This window comes from Mus caroli, unplaced genomic scaffold (genome assembly GCF_978045245.1).
Source record: "Mus caroli unplaced genomic scaffold, Mus_caroli_1 scaffold_17, whole genome shotgun sequence".
Lineage (NCBI taxonomy): Eukaryota > Metazoa > Chordata > Mammalia > Rodentia > Muridae > Mus > Mus caroli.
In genome coordinates this window covers 10,346,992-10,370,728 of record NW_028227272.1, presented here as the reverse complement: position 1 = coordinate 10,370,728, position 23,737 = coordinate 10,346,992, and the positions used below count along the sequence as shown (strand labels likewise).

General features: G+C 40.7%; 1 protein-coding gene across 2 annotated transcripts in view; it reads left to right on the top strand.

Annotated features, from left to right (window-relative positions):
* The window catches only part of Parn (poly(A)-specific ribonuclease), a 141,083-nt gene that overhangs the window by 50,909 nt on the left and 66,437 nt on the right, over window positions 1–23,737 (top strand). For both annotated transcript variants that reach the window (XM_021185317.2, XM_085832499.1), the window contains exons 19-21: window positions 3,324–3,379; window positions 4,422–4,508; window positions 7,628–7,702. In XM_021185317.2, coding sequence (XP_021040976.1) covers window positions 3,324–3,379; window positions 4,422–4,508; window positions 7,628–7,702 — 218 coding nt within the window. The remainder of the gene's footprint in view (window positions 1–3,323; window positions 3,380–4,421; window positions 4,509–7,627; window positions 7,703–23,737) is intronic.

Below are 23,737 nucleotides of genomic sequence, written 5' to 3'. Positions count from 1 at the left end.
TTATTGTTTTGTTTATAGTATAGCAATGAGCATCTTACCGATTCAGCTTTCTCTTTTTCCCTTTTTGTTTTGTTTTGGTTTTTGGTTTTTGGGTTTTTTTTTTTGAGACAGTCTCAGGGTCTGAGGGTCTCACTATGTAGCACCGCCTGGCTTGGGATTTTCTATGTAGACCAGGCTAGCCTTGAATTTATATTAGCCACCTGCTTTTGTCTCATGAGGATTGAGATTATAGTTGTGGGTCACCACACCCAGCTCAACTTTTATTCTTGAAATTGAGATTAAAAATTGTAAATTATCTCCTTGACTTTAAAATATTTTTATTTTATGATGCTAGAGATTAAACTCAGGAATTCACATAGGCAAGTGATCTACAATCAATTTCTCCTGTCTTGCCATTCATTAATTTTTATACTTGATTTTAGCAAGAAGGATAAGCAGTGATAATTTAATACTTTTTTTTTAGATGTATTTTATGTATGGGTGTTTTGCTTAAATAGGCACTCCTGGCACTCTCAGAGTCCAGAAGATGTCATTAAATGCCCTGGAACTAGAGTTACAGATGGTTGTAAGCTGCTGTTTTGGTTCTGGGAACTGAACCTGCATCCTCTACAAGAGTAACACGCACTTAATTCCTGAGCCCTCCATCTCTCCAGCTCTGGTATATGTTTCTCAAAGTCTCTTTTCCTCCCACAGAGTTTAAACTTTTTTATGGGTATGATTGCTTTGCCTAACATTTCTATATATGTACCCTGTGTGCGTAGTGCTGAAGAGTTCAAAAGAGGACACTGGATGCCCTGGAACTGGAGTCCTAACATGGGGGCCACTGTGTGGTTGGTTGCAGGGAATCAAACCGAGGTCCCCTACAAGAGCAGCCAGTAATCTTTGAGCTGCTCACCAGCCTCAATTTGTAATTTTCCAAATTTGTTATTGTACATGTGTGGTGTTGAAAATATCTCAATCTGGGGTTCCTACCTTGCCTTTGACCATTTAGTTCCCGGATAAAAGAACACACAACTTTCATATTTATAGTAAGTGTTCATCAGCACAAGAGCTGGGCAGATATCTATCCTTTATGCTATTATGTTTATTTCCCAGCCAATAATCCAATTATATAATCTGACACGTTTCATCTTTGCTGCTCTTAACCCCAATTAGCCAACCAACATGGCCGTTATTTTAAGATTCTTACCCCATGCAAGCTTCTTCTCTCTCCATCTTCTTTTTTCCCACCTCATGGTTCTCCAGCTCTAAGCCTGGGAACCCTAAACTCTGCCTTTGTCTCCTCTGCCCAGCTCTTGGCTGTTGGTATCTTTATTTACCAATCAGGGATAACTTGAGGAGCAAGGTCACATACATAGCATTACCTGGGTCTACGTGTAATCTGTGGGAGCAACCAGTACTTAGCATAGCAAGAGATCAAACCTCAATCCATGATGTGTTATGTGAGTGTTTGCCACAGCGTGTTGTGAAGCTCATCTTTGTGCTTCCACCTTTACATGGGTTTTGGAGAATCAGACTCAGGCCACCGGGCTTATATGGCAAACACATTTACCTGTCATGGCATCTCGTTGGTCTGAAGTAAATATTTTTGTTTTATTTTAATTTGACTTTCAGAATTGGGGAAACTATGTAAATCTACTAAAAGGAGAACTGAAAATTATACAAAGTGTGATACTTTCCCTGCCTTGACCCTGTGAAATGTGCCATGCTCTGGGTGGTAGGTATGCTGATAGCTGCTCAGTGATCTCAGGGCATGTTATGCTGTGGCTGTTTTATCACTTCCTCTCACTGTAGGAACATTGGTTCATTTGGGTGACATAGTTCCATAAGCACAGGAGTGGACTCTAGCCTATATTGGTGAGCTACACATACATTTGATTTCTTTGTTACAGGATTTGCTTAATTATCCTGGAGGCCCGCACAAACTCTCTAATGACTTTATTTTTTTTTAAAGTAACAGAGCAAAGTTGTTCAACCAATGGTTTGTCTGTGAGCTAATCATACCCTGCTTGCCTTTGAGTGCCTGGGAATAATGTTCCTTAATTGCAGGTCACTGAAGCCAAACTAATTGCTTGTTGAGCACTTAGACGCCTTTTTAATCAGCTGTATAATGGCTCCTCTAACAGAAGAACACAATATACTGTTATCCAAGCAGAGCTCATTAGTATCATTGCAGACACAACAGAAAGCCTGTTTTTGTTCATAATCTAGCTAATAAAAGGAAAGAAAGGAAAGACATCGCAGACAGATGTAATTAACAAGTACTATTTTAAGTGTGCCTTCAAATCCATTTCAGAAACTATACATAAAATGCTTGCTGTGCTTCATGTTTGTGTGATAGCCATGTGTGTGTGGGGCTGGACTAGGTGGCCAAGTCAGTGAGTGTACCTGTGTAGCAAGTGGAGGCCAGAGGAAGATACTGGAAATCCTTCTTCGTCAGTCTCCACCAGGTCCCCAGTGATCTCTACTCCCTTAGTGCTGTGCAGCCTTGCCTGGCTTTACCCATGGGTGCTAGGGATTTGAATTAGCTCCTCATGCTTGCACAGCAAATATTCTTACCCACGGAGCCATTTCCCTAGCCCTATAATGACTTTCTTTATCAAGGATTGTTTTGTTTTGTGCCTAAGATATGTTTTCCATGGCAATAATAATGTGATCGTTTGAGACAGCCAGTTGCTTCAGTCTATGGGGTCTACCCTACATCCAGTGACTTTGTAGTTTATTAAAATATAAGAAACAAAAATAAATGAATGTCATTCTCCCCTCACAAATATAACTGCACAGAAACCTTTTCGTATGTTGGTGAAGTTAGTCCTTGCTTTCTTGTTGTTTCTTTGGACTAACTAGTAGGACAGACTTCTTTCAACACTTCATTAATGATTTCATTAATCTAGTTGGCGTTATTGAGAAACTGAGTGCCAGAAACTGTTGTAGGTGTTGGAGATATCACAATTTATATTTTTATCTTTATAATATATATTTAGCTAAAAAGGAAAAAAAAAATCTCCAAAGTGAATTTTAAGAATTCTTTTTCTTTCTTTCTTTCTTTTTTTTTTTTTTTTTTTGTTTAGAAATAGAATAATGTAAACATATTTGTTACTTCGATATTGCTGTGACAAAATGCTATGACCTGGGAAGCTTAGAGAAGAAAGAATTTATTTAATTGGGCTAATAGTTTCAGAGGGTTAGCGTTCATAAGGTATTCAAACATATGAGGCTACTCATTCAAACAACCACAGTAGCAAGTAGCTTCTACTAACATTTTAATAGATGCTTTTTTTTTTTTTAAATTAGTTTGTGAACTATTTGTTTTCTTTTGGTAGGTTATTTCTTATGAGGGTCATGGATATTCCCTATTTAAACTTGGAAGGGCCAGACTGTAAGTATATTTTGATTTTCTCATTGTATCTATTGTTGTCAGAGTATGGTCTGAAAGGGATAACAGAAAAAGAGTGCTGACAAGACATTTTTTACTTAAAAATGAGCAGTTATTTATGGTTGGTAGAGATTGCATAATTAAAAGTTCATGAGACCTTGGGCCTTCATTAATCATGATTTATATTTTCCAAGCTATGATATATCTATATATCTATATCTCTCTATACTATACTCATAGTATATATTCATTCCCCCTGAAGTTGACTAATTTCCAATACATATTCCAATACATATATTTTAAAATATGCTATCTATGTTAGTAATTTGTTATATTCTGTTTTCTAGTTACTTACGTATATATTTCAATTTAGCAAATTGGTTTTTTTTTAAATTGTTATCAATCAAATTGTTGTGGATTACCTAACGTAAGAACAGCCTGCTACTGCCTGGGTGTGGCAGTGCACACCTGGATTTCAAGCCCTTGGGAACAGAGGTGGGATTACTGTGCCCTTTCATCAGCCTTGTCTACATAGTAGTAAGAATTCTACTGATTCTCTTAGTTATTTGCTAACCCTGAGACATCTGTGATAATTTCACAAGGTAGTGTGGGCTGGTTTAATGAAAGATTTTTTTTGTGCTTGCAAAGTGTGGTGGTGTATACTTTTAATCCTAACACCCTGTGGGCTAAGACAATCAAAAAAAAAATCCCTGCTTTGCTTTGGTTCCTTGCCAAAAGTCAACCTTGGTTGGTGTTCCCAGGAGCTTCCCACCTTGAGTTTTGAGACCCACTGTCCACCTGGAGCTCACTGGTTAGGTTAGACTGGTCAGCCAGAGAGGTCAAGGAGAAATCCCTCCTTGTTTTCCCCTCCCTGGCACTGGCATTTGGAACGTTCCCCCACATCTACCTGTTTTAGTGGGGCATTCTGGAGGTCAGACTCAGGTCTTGTCCCTGTGTGGCAAATGTCTTACAAACTGAGCTATTCCCTAGCCAATACTTTGACTACTTTTCGACTGCTGCCCTTTTGTCATGTTGTGTCTTGTAGTGCAGCCTAAGCGGGACCATGTTCTCCATGTGACCTTCCCTAAAGAGTGGAAAACCAGCGACCTGTACCAGCTCTTCAGCGCCTTCGGTGAGCAAAGAACCTGTGACAGTTGCTTTAAGGTTTGACTCGTCTTGGTGTATAGGTGGTTAGAAGTAGATCCTGTAAAAGACTTAAGTCCATATGCAGGGTGAATTTCAGTCTTGGACTTGTTATGTTCTAAAGTGATCTGAGGTGCATTGTATAGCCTTTGCTAGCAGAGCCCAAGAGAGCAGAGCATCATTATGAACCATCATTATGACTGCCCTTCCTGTGGACCAGGGAAAGCAAACCTAGACCAGTGGTAAATAAGTTTTAAGATTAAATAGAGAGAATGTCTCTTTTATATTGATAGACAATTTCTGCTTGAAATTAATCAGCAAACACAGATGTGTGAGCCGACCAAGTCTTCATATGTGCATAACATAGGCAGTTCCTCTCATGCTCATCAGGGCATGAAGTAGACCTGTGCACATGGCTTGGGAATGTCCAGGTTATCATTTTAACAAATGAAGTACTGAAGCTATTTATTCTCTTTGGAAATTATTAAATAAAGTGAAGGTGGTGAACTGGCCATGGTAATGATGCTTAGTAAATACTTGTATTTCCTCAAAAGATTTATTGTGTAGAGATGTAAGAAAATATTCATATGCTGATGAGATGGCTCAGTGTTTGCTGTGCAAGCTTTGTGATCTGTATTCAATCCCTCAAACCCATGTTTAAGTGTTAGAAGAGAACCAGTTCCACAAAGTTGTTCTCACCTCCACACGCATATGTGTGCTGTGCCTCCTGTAATACACATAATAGTGATTATCTTCAAGTTCCATTGCTGCAGTGAGACACTGTGACCAAAGCAATGCGGAGAGGAAGGGGACATTTGCCTTATGCTTCTGTGTCGTAGTCCATCACTGAAGGAAGTCAGGACAGGAGCTCAAACAAGCAGAAACCTGGAGTCAGGAGCTGATGCAGACGCTGTGGAGGAGTGCTGCTTACTGGCTTGCTTAACAGGGCTTGCTCAGCCTGCTTTCTTATAGGATCCAGGACCATAAGCCCAGCCCACTGAAAATAGGCCTCGTGCTTCCCCCATCAATCACTAATTAAGAAAATGTCCTAGTCTGGCAGTGGTGGCACACGCCTTTAATCCTAGCATTTGGGAGGCAAAGGCAGGCAGATTTCTGAGTTCAAGACCAGCCTGGTCTATAGAGCGAGTTCCAGGAGAGCTAGGGCTACATAGAGAAACCCTGTCTCAAACAAAAACAAAAACAAGAAAATGTCCTATGGGATTTTGGACAGCCTGAACTGATGTAGGCAGTTTTTCTTCTCCCTCCCTCCCTCCCTCCCTTCCCTTCCCTTCCCTTCCTCCCTTCCCTTCCCTTCTTTCTCTTTCTTTCCTTCCTTCCCTTCCTTCCTCTTTTTTTTTTTTTTTGGTTTTTCAAGACAGGGTTTCTCTGTATAGCCCTGACTGTCCTGGAACTCACTTTGTAGACCAGGCTGGCCTCAAACTCAGAAATCCGCCTGCCTCTGCCTCCCAAGTGCTGGGATTAAAGGCATGTGCCACCACTGCCTGGCTCCTTCCTCCTTTTTCTTTTTGTTTTTTTGAGGTAGGATTTTCTTTCTTTATGTAGTCCTGGTTGTTCTGGAACTCACTCTGTAGACCAGGCTAGCCTCCAAGTTAGAAATCCACCTGCTTCTGCCTCCCAAGTGCTGGAACTAAAGGTGTGCGCCACCATACCCAGCTCAGGCATTATTTTCTTAATTGAGGTTCCCTCATTTCAGACGACTTTAGCTTGTGTTAAGTTGATATGAAACCATCTAGCACAGTAATGAATAAAGCAATATACTTGAATTGTATATGCAGATGTATAGACCTTTAAGAAAATATTAAAATTGTAAACTATTAAAGTGTATTTTAATACTTAGATTAAAAGGAGTATATGGAATAGGATCTTGCATATGTAACACTTTTTTAAAAGCAACATAGAGAAATCAGATGGAAGTGAAGTAAGATGCATTTACCACTGGGTACTTCATTATGATTCATTGAAAAAAATCTATATGGTTGTTTTGTCTGCATTTCTGTTAGCACACATGTTAGCACCATGTGTGTGCAGTGCCCTGGAGGTCAGAAGAGAGCATCGGATCCCTTGATACTACAGTTGCAGACAGTTGTGAGCCTCTGTCCCTAGTTCTTTAGAAGAGCAGTCAGTGCTCTTACTGCAGAGCCATCCCTTCAGTCACACCACTATTTGACAGATGCTCTTTTTTGTTTTCTAAGCTTTCCTGTCTTTAAAAAATGAGTATACATTACCTCCTAACTTAAAAGAAACCTTGAATACCATAAGTGAAAGCAGGTATATTTCTAGAAAGTTATGCTGCACATACATCCTAGGGCTGGAATTCAGATCATCAGTCTTGGCAGTGAATGCAGTCACCCACTGAGTCATCTCACTGACCCTCTCCATCTGCCTTTTTAGTGCAAGGTCTCTTACTGAACCCACACCTCACCAATTTGGCTAGGCTGGCTGACCAGAGAATTCTAGGGATTTACATGCCCACCTCTCCAGCACTGTGTTTACAGGCATACTCAGCCGTGCTCACCTTTTTATGTGGGTGCTTGGATCAAATTAAGGTCTTTAAGGTCAAGCACTATACTGACTGAGTCCTCTCCCCATCCATATTTAGATTTTAAAACAAGTCAAAAAATTTCCTGGGTTTTTCTTCTTGAAAGTTTGCATGGGTGTTTGCGTGCATGCATGCGTGCAGAGGTATACTCTTATACCACTGGAGAGGCCAGAGGAGGAGGTGGAGCATCCTGCTGCGGCACTCTCCTTTTGCTGAACCTGAAGTTGTCACAGGCTGGCTAGCCAATGAGCTTCTGAGATCCTACTGTTTCCAGCCCCACAGTGCTAGAGTTACAGGCCTTTGAATAAGGTCCTCATGCTTTCATAGCAAGTGCCCTTTTATGCACGGAGCCACCTGCTAGCTGGTCTTGAAGTTTTAACAGGAACAAATAGTGGATTGAAAGGTTTGGGTAAGTTAGGTACTGCTGACGCTTCCAGCTTTAAACCAGCTCTTCATCCCCTAGACTCTGCTGAACTATGCCAGACTGTTTATTGTATGGTTTTCTAAATGCTCAGAGGCTCACTCTGTTTTTAATTCCCCATTAACAGGTAACATTCAGATATCCTGGATTGATGATACATCAGCCTTCGTTTCTCTCAGCCAGCCAGAACAAGTACAAATTGGTTAGTGTCCTAGACATCTGTTTTGTTTGTTAATGAGGTGGGGGTGGTCACCTTATGACAGCTGTGGTTTCAGGCAGCTAGCTGGCTCAATAGCATTTCTGCTTGTTTTATTTTTAGCTTGTCAGTGAAATAAAGAAAAAATTAGTAAGATGAGTTTTTGATTCATTAGTCTAAAGATACTTAAACTGTGGCTCAAAACGCCATGTAATATCATATAACTGAATATGCAGTTTGAAAATTTGGCAATAAAGAAAGGTTTTTGAGCATGCAATAATCAAACAATTCAAAATCAAGCACCAATGAACTGGAGGCAGCCTTCATTCTGAGCATACAGTATGTGTGTTCTGTGCTGTGCGTGCTCTCCTGTGATATAGCACCCTCATCAACTGCCTGAAACACTTCAGGTTCCAGGTTAGCCTGTGTTCTGACTACACTGTGCTAATGTACTTACAGTTCTCTGTTGACAGAGCAGAGTGGATTAATTATGGGAAGGAAGAGGTCCCATTTTGCTATTGTTGTTTGTCAGCACCTGGCACATTAATATAGCTTCGGGTTGTATAGTGCTAGACAGGCACATCTATCTCATTAGTATGTAAATTGCTTTTCTCTTAACAAATAACAAAATTATATGTATATCAAAATGTTTGTTTTCTTTAAAGAAAGACTGTATTATATGGATCAGACTGGCCTTGAATTCATAGAAATTGCCTGCCTTTACTTCTCAAATGCTGGGATTAAAGACATGTATCACTATGTCTGGTTACTAAAGAATTAATTTAGTTTTTTTTAATGTTTCATTAGTAAACCTATTTAAAATCCCATGAAGTTGGCTCCCCTAAATCAGTAGGTTTGTGTGTGTGTCTGTTTTCAAATCAAATATATTTGAAAGTTTTAATTTATATTTTGGTTCTATAAGTGGACATTCTTTTTTTTTTTGGTTTTTCGAGACAGGGTTTCTCTGTATAGCCCTGGCTGTCCTGGAGCTCACTTTGTAGACCAGGCTGGCCTCGAACTCAGAAATCCACCTGCCTCTGCCTCTTCTCTCCTCTGCTTGGATTAAAGGCGTGCGCCACCATGCCTGGCTAAGTGAACATTCTTGAATGGAACTCTTCTGTAAGAATATTTTAAAAATAAAAATTTGCCAATTATCAGATCTACACAAATCCTTACACAAAGGTTTTCTGTGTAATCCTCAGTAATGCAACCCTTTATAAGTATTCCAATCTTACTGTTGATCTTCAATCTGTTCCTTAATAATAAGCTACAAAAATTGTATGTGGCACATTCATTAAAAACTACAAACACTTGTACTGAAAAGAAGGCTGGGTACTGCAAGAGCTCTGGCGCTCCGGCTCAGGTGCTGTTAAGGCGCAGCACATCCTACATGTTCTGTAGTTTCTGTCAGTCACTTTCAAAGAGCACATAGCAAGCGAGGTGTCTCCTTACTAACTTCCCCTATTGAAAATTCTGTTGTTTGTAAAACTGGACCAATTATCACAGTGTATTATTTGCATCAGAATAGAATTTATATGAGATGAGTCTGTCAAACCAACCAGATCCTTACAAAGTCTGTGCCGTGGTCCTGCTTCAGCATCTAACAGAAACATTGCTGAAGAACTAAGCATCCTCAAGTGGATCCCAGTGTGGATCCCAGTGTGGATCCCGAGTTCCCGAGTGAGAAGTTGGAATGCATGTAAACCACGCTCAGCCGCTCTTTTGTGTTTATCAAAGGACCTATCACACCACCAGGAAATAACTTAGTTTTGCATGCTTATGTTAGTCAATCTTTTATGTACATCATTCATCTTCTGATTAGAAGCTGAAGTGTTTTGTTTTGAGTCAGGGTTTCTCTTTGTAGCCCTGGCTGTCCCTGTTGTGAGCTACCATGGGGTACTGGGAATGGGACCCAGGAGAGAAGCAATGCTTTTAACCACTCAGCCACCTCTCAGCTCATCTCTGTTGTGCATAGCCACTTACCTTGGCTCATGCAGTTCCTTGGGCAGCCTAGATTACACTAGGAGGAGTTTAAGAGAGCATTTGCTTTTATTCTGTTCTTTTCCTAGTGTGTTTTCTAAAATAAGTTTCAGGTATACTTTGAGAAACTGAGGTAGCAAGATTGAAGGAGGGAAGTGGGGTACCTTGTAGCCTTCGTTGGTCTGTTCATCTTGTACTTTTCCTGTTTAGCTGTAATTTATCCATGCCATTAAACTGATCTCAGATGCTCTGTTTACAAGCAAACTGAATGACAGTTCACTTACTTTTAAACAGGGCTCTGAAGGATGGATCACACCACATTTTTTGTTGATCCTTAAATAACTTTGGCATTAATTTTACTGCAGTTTTTCTTTAATGTTTGTTCATTCAATTTTTTTCTTTATTTTTATGTATATGAGTTTATTGCCTGTTTGTGAGTCTGTGTACGTCATACAGACTTAGCGCCTTTGGAGGCCAGAGGAGGGCATCAGGCTCCCTGGGACTGGAGTTGTAGATGTTTGTGAGCCATCTCATAGGTGTTGAGAGTTGAGTCTGGGTTCTCTTCAAGAGCAGCTTTTGTTGTTTGTTTTGTTGTTTTTTTTCTGTTTGGTTTTTAAAGACAGTTTCTCTGTGTAGCCCTGGCTGTTCTGGAACTCACTCTGTAGACCAGGCTGGCCTCAAACTCAAGAGATCTATCTATTTTTGCCTTCCCAAGTGCTGGGACTAAAGGCATGCTAACCACCACACCAGGCTTGTCTGTCCGCTTTTTATTTCAAGTGCCAAATACTAGCATAATGTAACTGATGCTATAAAGTTTTAAAACTTTGAACTTCTACATATGCAAATTCAGTTCCAAATAGTTTGATATTTCTTGTTTAATTTTTCACTATCTCAGGGATGCAGGCTGTGCTGTAGAAGTGAAAACTTAAGACTTTGGTGTTAGTACTACTCAACCATGTATGGTGTGTGATGCCAGCACGCTACCTAACCTAAGTTCTGTCCATATCTGTTTAGTAAGAATGACAGCACAGACTTGGGCTGTTGAGAACATATTTATAGCTGCATTTATTAGCTTGGTGATCTTGTATTCCAGCTACTCAATAGCAGTGATGTTTCAACGGGAGGTGTTCTTCAGAAAGGCATGAAACCAAAGGTCATGTCCGATGTGAATGTAAAGGATGCTGCGGTTGTATATTTTTCAGTTTTTGCTCTGGTATTTGCATCCATTTCCCCAGTCTTTTGACAGATGATTTAGAATACGAGAGTTCAGCTTATTAGAGCATGATGATGTCTTCAGTGGGGATCAGGTACCTGAGAGGGAGGCTGTAGAGAGGCTGTAGCATGAAAGAAAGGAAAGCAAGTACAACTCTGACCTGCAGTGTGGCTGCACCTGCTCTGCTCAGTGCTCTCCCCATCAGTGACCTGCAAACCCTGCAGTAGGAGCATCCAGACTTTTAGTTGACTGACTCGGGGGCTGATGGTAGTCTTTTGTCAGTATGTATCCCTGGAGAGTCACAATAACCTTTGGGTTGCAGGTTCCCAGTCTGACAGGATCATGAGTACAGTCCCTTCATAGGTGGCTGCAAAGATGCACCAAGGAAGCTGTGGCATTTACTTTTTCCTCCTAGATCAAGAAGATACTTTTCATTTTTATTCATTATTTATTATTTATATGATGATAGTAGGGACGGAGTTCAGGGTCTCCTGCATTTAAAGTAAATGTTCTACAGCTGAGTTATACATAAGACCCTTTGTAAGGTTTGTTTTGAGGCTGGGTCTTGATGTGTTTGGCTGGGCAGACGTTGATCGCATACTTTTCCTACCTTAGCCTCCAGAAGGGTATAGGTGTGTCATCTTTGAAAACGCTGTTGTCTCCTTTGCCTGCATTAGACAGTTCTTCACAGCGTTCTTGGCAGCTCCCCTATGCTGAGCGTCTGAGACTCCTTCTCTGGAGCTTATTCAGCTCTCCCCTCTGTCCTACCTTTCTGCCTCAGCTCAGTGGAACTGTCACCTTAGGCTGTTCGTTTCAGGCTTCCTTTGCAGAACTTTGCTAGGACATCGGCCCCAACCCTATGCCTACGAAGCCTTTTTTTCTTGGTGTTCTGTTACTCACATGAAGAGATGCTACACTTTAAAAGTGAGATTTTATCCACGTGGACTACAGGGCCCGTTGTATTTACAGTGGCCGACATTAGTTAGTACCTGGCTAGTATCATGTGATTGGAGCAATGACCTGGAAATTCCTTTTGTATTTCAAGGGTGAATCTCATGTCTAGTTTTATCTTTCTGATTTATTTCTAAAACTATATGGGTGCTTCATTGAAGGATGATTTGAAGTTTGTTTCTTGTAGTAGTATCCTAATGACGCCAAGGACCCTTGTATTGTATGTGAACATGTACAAAGTTCTGTTAATGTTGTCTTAAACAGCAGAAGCAGAAGCCTATCAGATCAATAATTAACAATGAAAAAATCATTAAATGCCTGTCTATATAGCAACTCATAATGGCTTCTTTGGCTCTGATACAAATTATTTTTTATTTACGTTCAAAGAGTTCCATTTAAGGTGACAACTGTCATTTTTTGTTTTGTTTGGCATTACTAATTCTAATCAATGTTTTAAAAGTTTTTTGGGGGGCCTGGAGTGTACTCATATACATTAAAAGGAAAATTAAAAGAGGCTTTTTAAAATTTATTTATAATGTGTATGAGTACACTGTAGCTATCTTCAGACACATCAGAAGAGGGCATCAGATCCTATTACAGATGGTTGTGAGCCACCATGTGGTTGCTGGGAATTGAACTCAGGACCTCTGGAAGAGCACTCAGTGCTCTTAACTGCTAAGCTGTGGATTAAATGGTGGCTTAGCACCAGGTGGGCTTTGGGCTCCACGGGACCCTGCTCTGGGGGTGGGGGAGCGCAGTCTGAGGTCCCTGAGTACTGCCGGAGTTGGCTCGGGGTTCCAGACCTGCACGAAGGCCAGGAACATCATGTTCTCAGACTCTTGGACACCCCAGATGCCTCTGGATGCTGCAGAAGAGCTGAGAACAGAGTAGGGGCCTGTGAGCTAATCTAGCCCAGGGCCAAAGGAGAAAAGAAGGGAGAGCTCTGGCTGGGTTTCTTGGGGACTAGATAGTCCTTGGCTTGTTTGGTGGTTGGCTTGGCTTGGTGAAGGCCATGGCTGGGAGCGCTGAGAGGCCCCCTGTGGAAGATTAGACGCAGCTCTTTAGACAGAAACCTGCTCTATTGCTTCCCACAGCAGATCCCAATGAGAAGACATAGTCCATGGTTTTAAAGCATTTATTGTCATGGCAGGAAGTTGATAAGTAAAACAGTATCCTGCTATCTCAGGGCGGTCCTGGGGTTAAATACCTTCTGCAGGGAGGAGTGTCAGGGAAGGGGAGTTTATTGACTAAGCCTTTTTTTGGGGGGAGGGGGTTCGAGACAGGGTTTCTCTGTATAGCCCTGACTGTCCTGGAATTCACTTTGTAGACCAGGCTGGCCTCGAACTCAGAAATCCTCCTGCCTCTGCCTCCTGAGTGCCCGGATTAAAGGCATGCACCAAGTTTTTCAGACCTTTAGGTACCTCATTAAAATGGAGATCTGTCTTGAGGCTATGTGCCTGTGGTCACATTTTCTACCTGTGGAGGGGCTTGGGGTGTTGCCCTTATGTGACTGATGGCCACAGAATTATGGCGAGCTGAGGCCTCATATCAGGGGTCTGGTGTCCAAGAGCATGGCAAAACGCCTGTCGTTCCTTGTAGGGCCACCTGCAGGGTTACCAGGGTTTCAAACCTAGCTCAACCAGAAACCAGGCTGCCTTTCACAGCCCCATACTGAGCTGTCTCTCCAGCCCCCCAGAAAGGCTTTTTTTGACCTCTTGGAAATGCATGTTCTCTTCTTATAGAAAACTATATGCTTAAAACCATATGTGCATGTGTGTGCACGTACCACTTTATTATTATTATCATTATTATTATTATTACTATTTTTAGTAGGGTCTCTCTCACGCTGTACGGGTACCTTACTGATTTGACTAGGCTGGCTGACCAGTGAGCTCTAGGGGTCCTCTTGCCTCTAGTTCTTGAGTGCTAGGTTTACAGGGAAGCACTTTCATGCCTGTTGTATATGGTGCTGGGCCCTGGACCCTGAGTTTCTTTAACAGCACCAGTGAAGTTTTCATGAGTTTGACTGCTAATATGTTAGCCATGCCTTGTTTGATTTTAGTGTATGCATGCTATTGGTGGAGCCTCAGGGCCTATGACATGTTTAGCACATGCTCTGTCGTTGAAGTACTTCTAGTTTCTTCTCTGTATTAACCTGTTGTACCTGGCAGAGTCTAATATACACTAAATCTTTGATGAGATTTGGGAAAGTTTCAGACTTTTTTCCCTAGTCCCTTGCTGTTATTCCCAGAATTCCTGTTACATGCACACAGACCTCTGTGGTGTTTTGTTTGGCTTCTTTTTTCTCTACCATCTTTCTGTTGTGAAGAATAGCTAATTTATTTCAGTATCCAGGCTCTTTAACTCATTATTTCATGACCATTATTTTTGTAATAAGGCAGTCTTAATAGGTTTTTTGATCTTGTACATTGATGCTGCTCATTTCGTGGCAGGGCTATTAAGTCGGCCATATGTGAAGTATGCCCATTGGATGTCATTGCTTAGCCTCACTCACTGTAAATTTACTCAACATGTGGTTGGGCAGAATCTCCACCACACAAACCCTGTTTCCTGACAAAGTGTAGTTTTTAAAATATTGTACTGAAAATGAAAAACACAGATTATACTGCTCGTTTCTATGCTTTTGTAACCAGGTCTTTTTGTCCCGGTCTTTGTCTTTGAGTGGGTTTGGAATTGTTTCTTACACACTGTGAATAGGCTCTTGTTGAGACTCTGGATTTGGTTGGATTCCTCAGAAGGGTGTTTATAGTTTTGTTTTAATTTCACAGACAGTCAGCTTCTTTGGGTTTATACCTGTGATGGGTGGTGGCTTAGATCGTAATGCAGACTATCAGTTTGCTGCACAAATGGGCAAGAATCCTCCAAAGACCCGGCAGATGGCTCTTTGGGAAGTCCTTGTATTGCTGTCTTGATGATCTGGGTTCAGATGTGGTTTGTCCTCTGACCTCTTTCTGTATATGTGCCATGGCCTGTGCACACTCTTACATACAAGCATGTGTGCACACAAACACAAAAATGTAAACAAATGCATATTAAACACAAGGCAGCCAGAGAATGGTTTGAGTCTACTTACTACTCTGGGCCCTTGTCTGGCTTCCTTTATGATAGAACCATGCTCACTCATGGTTGCACTTGGCACTACATGCTTTGCTTTCCTTTCCTTTTTCTTTCTTTCTTTCTTTTTTTTTTTTTTTTTTTGGTTTGTTTTCTTTGTTTGTTTTGGTGTTTTGTTTTGTTTTGTTTTTCGAGACAGGAATTCACTCTGTAGACCAGGCTGGCCTTGAACTCAAATATCCTCCTGCCTCAGCCTCCCAAGTGCTAGGAATAAAGGGATGCGTGCCACCACTGTCCAGCTTATACTTTTCTTTTCTCTATTTTTTAATTAGATATTTTCTTTATTTACATTTCAAATGTTATCCCCTTTCCTAGTTTCCTCTCCAAAAATCCCCTATCCCCTCCTACCTCCCCCTGCTCCCCAACACACCCACTCCCGCTTCCTGACCCTGCCATTCCCTTATACTGGGGCATAGAACCTTCACAGGATGAAGAGCCTCTCCTCCCATTGATGACTGACTAGGCCATCCTCTGCTACATATGCAGCTAGAGCCATGAGTCCCACTATGTGTTTTCTTTGATTGGTGGTTTAGTCCCAGGGAGCTCTGGGGTTACTGGTTAGTTCATATTGTTGTTCCTCCTGTAGGGATGCAAACCCCTTCAGCTCCTATGGTAATTTCTCTCTAGCTCCTTCATTGGGGACCCTGTGCTCCATCCAATGGATGGCTGTGAGCATCCACTTCTATATTTGCCAGGCATTGGCAGAGTCTCTCAGGAGACAGCTATATCAGGGTCCTGTCAGAAAAATCTTGTTATCTAGTATCTGCCTAGTGTCTGGGTTTGGTAGTTATTTATGGGATGAATCCCCAGGTGGAGCAGTCTCTGGATGGCTACTCCTTCAGTCGCTGCTCTGAACTTTGTTTCTGTAACTCCTTCCATGGGTATTTTGTTCCCCCTTCAAAGAAGTGTCCACACTTTGGTCTTCCTCCTTCTTGAGTTTCATGTGTTTTACAAATTGTATCTTGAGTATTCTGAGCTTCTGGGCTAATATCCATTTATCAGTGAGTGCATATCATGTGTGTTCTTTTGTGATTGGGTTACCTCACTCAAGATGATATCCTCCAGATCCATCCATTTGCCTAAGAATTTCATGAATTCATTGTTTTTAATAGCTGAGTAGTATTTCATTGTGTAAATGTACCACATTTTCTGTATCCATTCCTCTGTTGAGGGACACCTGGATTCTTTCCAGCTTCTGGCTATTATAAATAAGGCTGCTATGAACATAGTGGAGCATGTGTCCTTATAACATGTTGGAGCATCTTCTGGGTATATGCCCAGGAGTGGTATTGCTGGATCTTCCAGTAGTCCTATGTCCAATTTTCTGAGGAACTGCCAGACTGATTTCCAGAGTGGTTGTACAAGTTTGCAATCCAACCAACAATGGAGGAGTGTTCCTCTTTCTCCACATCCTCGCCAGCATCTGCTGTCACCTGAATTTTTGATCTTAGCCATTCTGACTGGTGTGAGGTGGAATCTCAGGGTTGTTTTGATTTGTATTTCCCTGATGATTAAGGATGTTGAACATTTCTTAGGTGCTTCTCAGTCATTTGGTTGAGAATTCTTTGTTTAGCTCTGTACCCCATTTTTTAATAGGGTTATTTGGTTTTCTAGAGTCCAACTTCTTGAGTTCTTTGTATATATTGTATATTAGCCTACTGTCAGATGGAGGATTGGTAAAGATCTTTTCCCAATCTGTTGGTTGCCGTTTTGTCTTATTGACAGTGTCCTTTGCCTTACAGAAGCTTTGCAATTTTATGAGGTCCCATTTGTTGATTCTTGATATTACAGCACAAGCCATTGGTGTTCTGTTCAGGAATTTTCCCCCTGTTCCCATATATTCAAAGCTTTTCCCCACTTTCTCCTCTATGAGTTTTAGTGTCTCTGGTTTTATGTGGTGTTCCTTGATTCACTTAGACTTGAGCTTTGTACAAGGAGATGAGAATGGTTCAGTTTGCATTCTTCTACATGATAATCGCCAGTTGAGCTAGCACCATTTGTTGAAAATGCTGTCCTTTTTCCACTGGATGGTTTTAGCTCCTTTGTCAAAGATCAAGTGACCATAGGTGTGTGGGTTAATTTCTGGGTCTTCAATTCTATTCCATTGATTTACTTGTCTGTAGATGTACCAGTACCATGCAGTTTTTATCACAATTGCTCTGTAGTAAAGCTTGAGGTCTGGGATGGTGAATCCAGCAGAGGTTCTTTTATTGTTGAGAATAGTTTTTGCTATCCTAGGTTTTTTGTTATTCCAGATGAATTTGCAAATTGCCTTTTCTAACTCTGTGAAGAATTGAATTGGAATGTTGATGGTGATTGCACTGAATCTGTAGATTGCTTTCAGCAAGATAGCCATTTTTACTATATTAATCCTGCCAATATATGAGCATGGAAGATCTTTCCATCTTCTGAGATCTTTTTCAATTTCTTTCTTCAGAGATTTGAAGTACTTTTCATTCAGATCTTTCACTTCCTTAATTAGAGTCACATCAAGGTATTTTATATTATTTGTGAGAATTGTGAAGGGTGTTGTTTCCCTAATTTCTTTCTCAGTTTGTGTAGAGAAAGGCCACTGATTTGTTTGAGTTAATTTTATATCCAGCACCTTCACTAAAGTTGTTTATCAGGTTTAGGAGTTTTCTGGTGGAATTTTTGGGGTCATTTATATATGCTACCATATCATCTGCAAATAGTGATATTTTGACTTCTTCCTTTCCAATTTGTATCCCCTTGATCTCCTTTTGTTGTCTAGTTGCTCTGGCTAGGACTTTAAATACTGTACTGAATAGGTAGGGAGAAAGTGGGGAGCCTTGTCTAGTCCCTGATTTTAGTGGGATTGCTTCAAGTTTCTCTCCATTTAGTTTTATGTTGGCTACTGGTTTGCTGTATATTACTTTTATTATGTTCATGTGTGGGCCTTGAATTCCTCTTTCTAAGACTTTTATCATGAAGGGCTGTTGGATTTTGTTAAATGCTTTCTCAGCATCTAATGAGATGATCATGTGGTTTTTGTCTTTGAGTTTGTTTATATAGTGGATTACGTTGATGGATTTCCGTATATTAAACCATCCCCGGGTTGAAGCCTACTTGATTGTGATGGATCATCGTTTTGCTGTGTTCTTGGATTTGGTTTGTGAGAATTTTATTGAGTATTTTTACATCGATATTCATAAGGAAAATTGGTCTGAAGTTCTCTTTCTTTGTTGGGTCTTTGTATGGTTTACATATCAGAGTAATTGTGGCTTCATAGAATGAATTGGGTAGAGCACCTTCTGTTTCTATTTTGTGGAATAGTTTGAAGAGAATTGGCATTAGGTCTACTTGGAAGGTCTGATAGAACTCTGCACTAAACCCATCTGGTCCTGGGCTTTTCTTGGTTAGGAGACTATTAATGGCTGTTTCTATTTCTTTAGGGGATATGGGACTGTTTAGATTGTTAATCTGATCCTGATTTAACTTTGGTACCTGGTATCTGTCTAGAAAATTGTCCGTTTCATCCAGGTTTTCCAGTTTTATTGAGTATAGCCTTTTGTAGTAGGATGTGATGATTTTTTGGATTTGCCATGGACTGGACTCAGTCAGTCCCTTAACTCGAGGGAGAATCGCAGTCCCAGTACTCAGATGGGCAAGGAGTTGGCGAAATGACAGACACTAATACAAGGGAGTGCTGGGTCTGACTGTAATTTCTCAAAGCGAGCATCAGACTTATATTACAGAAGAAAACAAGGAAGTTAGGTGATACATTAAGGTCATCTGATGCATAACAATTCTTTACACAAAACAGAAATTCATGGGCTGGTGAGTTGGCTCAGTGGGTAAGAGTACCTGACTGCTCTTCTGAAGGTCCAGAGTTCAAATCCCAGCAACCACATGGTGGCTCACAACCATCCGTAACAAGATCTGGCGCCCTCTTCTGGAGTGTCTGAAGACAGCTACAGTGTACTTACATATAATAAATAAATAAATCTTTAAAAAAAAAAAAAAAAAGAAATTCATACCGAAAAGCTGGCAGGAACCAGACAGTGTTTACAGGTGGGATAAAAATCAATGTTTACAACTGGGATAAAAATCAACCCTACTTAAGGTCAGCTTATTCTTAGAAGCCAGGGGCAAGGGATTTATGCCCTTGCCATATTTCCAATTATAGTCTATTGTATAATCCACCTTCTCCCTAGGCCATTGTAAATTCTTGTATATTGGAGTGACTCAACTATTATTCTAAATATTTACTCTAGTTCCTTCTTAGACCACAACCTACCTTTTTCCTAAGCCATTGCAAACTCCTGCATATGTGAATGATTTAGTTGTTATTTTATATATTTGTAGGGAACCTCCATTTATCAGAGGAACCTACCAACTTTCTTCTAATTTGTAATGTAGTCTGCCATACATGACTGTAATGAGAATTCTAAGTTTACTTTGTTGAACTTACCCTGAGCTTTCTTCTCTAATCCAGTAAACTGCAATTCCTGATTTCTTTCACTATCTTTCTTTCAACACTGGAGGCAATTCGTCTGAAGAAGTAACATTCTTAGAAAATTTAAAGCCCAAGGTTGGCTCAGTGATTGCCTAGGATATTGGAACACTGGTGGAGGCCAATCTAACTTAGCTATTTGTCAGATCATTCCTTGGAGGCACTTCTAATACTGAAAGAAAGCATGCAAAACCCTTCACCAGACTATCTCAAGGACATATCTGGCCATATGTGTTATGGGACGCCAAAGACCCCAGGAGACCAGTTTCCCTGAAACTTTTTGCCTCAAGACTGTGGCCAAGCTTTTGGACTTGTCACGCAGACTCCACTGGAGTGGGTGTGGCATGGATTTCCTCAGATTCTGTTGTTATGTCTGCCTTTTTATTTCTGATTTTTTAAATTAGGATACTGTCCCTGTGTCCTCTAGTTAGTTTGGCTAAGGTTTTATCTATCATGTTGATTTTCTCAAAGAACCAGCTCTTGGTTTGGTTGATTCTTTGTATAGTTCTTTTTGTTTCCACTTGGTTGATTTCAGCCCTGAGTTTATTTCCTGCTGTCTACTCTTCTTGGGTGAATTTGCTTCCTTTTGTTCTACCACTTTTAGGTGTGCTGTTAAGCTGCTAGTGTATGCTCTGTCCAGTTTCTTTTTGGAGGCACTCAGAGCTATGAGTTTTCCTCTTACGACTGCTTTCATTGTGTCCCATAAGTTTGGGTATGTTGTGTCTTCATTTTCATTAAACTCTAAAAAATCTTTAATTTCTTTCTTTACTTCTTCCTAGACCAAGTTATCATTGGCTAGAATGTTGTTCAACTTCCACATGTATGTTGACTTTCTATTATTTATGTTGTTATTGAAGATCAGCCTTAGTCCATGGTGATCTGATAGTATTGGAATCCGCCAAAAGACCCTCACTCACAAAGACCACAGAGATTGCCATCGCTGCAAAACCACAAGAGTTTTTTTATTATTCCATTGCGTTGGGGACCCCCCCCCTCAGCACAGAGGCAAGAGGAATGACCCCAAACAAAGAAAGAACACACTTTTTATACCTTGTAAGGGGCAGATTTAAGCAACAAGGTAGCTGGCTTATTCTAATTGGTGTAGCAAGTAACCCTTTCAGGCATTGGTTGGTTTGTATAGGGTGACTAAGTAACCCTTTGGCCTAGTTTCTCACTCAGCCTGCCCTTGTGGTTTTGAACTTTTGGGTCAGCTATTAAAGTCACAGCTATTAAGTCACGGCTATTAACGTCATGGGGAATTCTAGCAATAAGGTCAGGGCAGTTTGTGGTTTTTCTCAGAATTCAGTATGGGGCAGGGTAGGGGAATTTTTCTGGGAACTGCTAATCTTGTTTTGGCAGCTGCAGGTTTAGTCAGATTATTATTCAGGATCTCTAAATGTAGTCATAAGGGTGGTATAATAATCCAGGCACTCTCTGAACCAAAACACAAAAGTCATGGTCATTCTGACCACTAAAACTATACAGTTTGGAAGTCCTTTCAAAGGGGGAAGGGGCTGGGTGGTGTTGAATTTATTTTGGATTCTACAGTAGGATGCATGGGATTATTTCAATATGTTTGTATCTGTTGAGGCCTGTTTTATGACCGATTATTTGGTCAATTTTGGAGAAGGTACCATGAGGTGCTGAGAAGAAGGTATATCCTTTTGTTTTAGGATAAAAAGTGTTCTATAGATATCTGTTAAATACATTTGTTCCATAACTTCTGTTAGTTTCACTGTGTCTCTGTTTAATTTCTCTTTCCAGGATCTGTCCATTGATAAGAGTAGGGTGTTGAAGTCTCCCACTATTATTGTGTGAGGTGCAATGTGTGCTTTGAGCTTTACTAAAGTTTCTTTAATGAATGTGGCTGCCTTGCATTTGGAGCATAGATGTTCAAAATTGAGAGTTCATCTTGGTAGATTTTACCTTTGATGAGTATGAAGTGCCCCTCCTTGTTTTTTTGATAACTTTAGGTTGAAAGTTGATTTTATTCGGTATTAGAATGGCTCCTCCAGCTTGTTTCTTGGGACCATTTGCTTGGAAAATCGTTTACAGCTTTTTACTCTGAGGTAGTGTCTGTCTTTGTCCCTGAGGTGGGTTTCCTGTATATAGCAAAATGTTGGGTCCTGTTTATGTAGCCAATCTGTTAGCCTGTCTTTTTATTGGGGACTTGAGTCCATTCATATTAAGAGATATTTAGGAAAAGTAATTGTTGCTTCCTGTTATTTTTGTTGTTAGAGTTGGGATTCTGTTCTTTTAGGTTTGTTGAAGGATTACTTTCTTGCTTTTTCTAGGGCGTAGTTTCCCTCCTTGTGTTGGAGTTTTCCCTTTATTATCCTTTGAAGGGTTGGATTTGTGGAAAGATATTGTGTGAATTTGGTTTTGTCATGGAATATTTTGGTTCCTCCATCTATGGTAATTGAGAGTTTTGCTGGATATAGTAGCCTGGACTGCCATTTGTGTTCTCTTAGGGTCTGTATGCTATCTGCCCAGGATCTTCTGGCTTTCATAGTCTCTGGTGAGATGTCTGGTGTAATTCTAATAGGTATCTCTTTATATCTTACTTGACCTTTTTCCCTTAGTGCTTTTAATATTCTATCTTTATTTAGTGCATTTGTTGTTCTGATTATTATGTGTCGGAAGGAATTTCTTTTCTGGTCCAGTCTATTTGAAGTTCTGTAGGCTTCTTGTACGTTCATGGGCATCTCTTTCTTTAGATTAGGGAAGTTTTCTTCTATAATTTTGTTGAAAATATTTGCTGGCGCTTTAAGTTGATAATCTTCATTCTCTTCTATACCTATTATTCTTAGGTTTGGTCTTCTTATTGTGTCCTGGATTTCCTGGATGTTTTGGGTTAGGATCTTTTTGCATTTTGCATTTTCTTTGATTGTTGTGTCCATGTTTTCTATGGAATCTTCTGCACCTGAGATTCTCTTTTTTCCATCTCTTTTATTCTATTGGTGATGCTTGCATCTTTGGCTCCTGATTTCTTTGTTAGGATTTCTTTTTTTTTTTTTTTTAATTATTAATTAGGTATTTTCTTCATCCACACCTCCAATGCTACCCCACAAGTCCCCCAAACTCTTTCTTAAGATTTCTCTCTCCAGAGTTACTTCCCTTTGTGATTTACTTCCAGTTTTAGATTCTGGATGGTTTTGTTCAATTTCTTCACCTGTTTGGTTGTGTTTTACTGTAATTCTTTAAGGGATTTTAGTGTTTCTTCTTTAAGGGTTTCTACCTGTTTACCTGTGTTCTCCTGTAATTCTTTAAGCGAGTTATTAATGTTCTTCTTACGATCCTCTACCAGCATCATGAGATAGTATTTTAAATCCAAAAATTTGCTTTTCTGGTGTGTTTTGGTATCCAGGACTTGCTGTGGTGAGAGTTCTGGGTTCTGATGATGCCCAGGAGTCTTAGTGTCTATTGGTAAGATTCTTACATTTGCCCTTCACCATCTGGTAATCTCTCGTGTTAGATATTCTAGCTGTCTGGAGGTTGTTCCTCTTGTGAGTCTGTAAGCCTGTGTCAATATTCCTGGGAGACCAGCTCTCTCCTGGCAAGACCAGTGCACAGAGGGCTGTGGAACAGCCCCACCTCCTGGCTACAGATGTATGCCTGTAGGACTCTGTCCTAGAAGCTCTGTTGCCTGTGCTCTCCTGAGCAGACCTGCCTTAGAGAGTCACTGGAGGGAAAATGGTGTTCTCACCTGCATCCTGGGGTCAGAGCACTCCCTGGCATGCTCTCCTCTGGCAGGGAAGGTGCACAGAGGACTGAGGATCAGCTCCACCTCCTGGCTGAGGATGAAGACCATAGCAGGGCCGTGTCTGCGTAGCTCTGCTGCTTCTGCTGCCCATGTTCTCCTGCGTGGACCCGCCTTAGAGAGACACCGGAGAAAAACCAATGCTTTTCTTTTTGTTTATCATAACAGAAAGATTTGAGATTTGTAAAAAATATTTTTGAGTAACTGGTCTTGATATCCCATACCTTTAGTTCTAGCATTTAGGGAATCAGAGGCCAGTGAATCTCTGTGAGTTCCAAGCCAACCAGGAATACATAAGACCCTGTCTTTAAAAAAAAGAAAAAAGCCTTACAGGACCCAGGCACCAGCCACTTTAATGGCAGTCGCCCTGTAGGGCAGTCTCTACTGCTTGTTCAGGCACAGGCATGCACAAATATACTCGCATGTGTTCTCTCCCTCTTACCCCCCTCCCCCTTCTCTCTGAACCACTGTAGCCTCCAACTGTTTCAGCTTTTCCAAGTGCACCTATTCAGAGCCTCCTCCTACCCT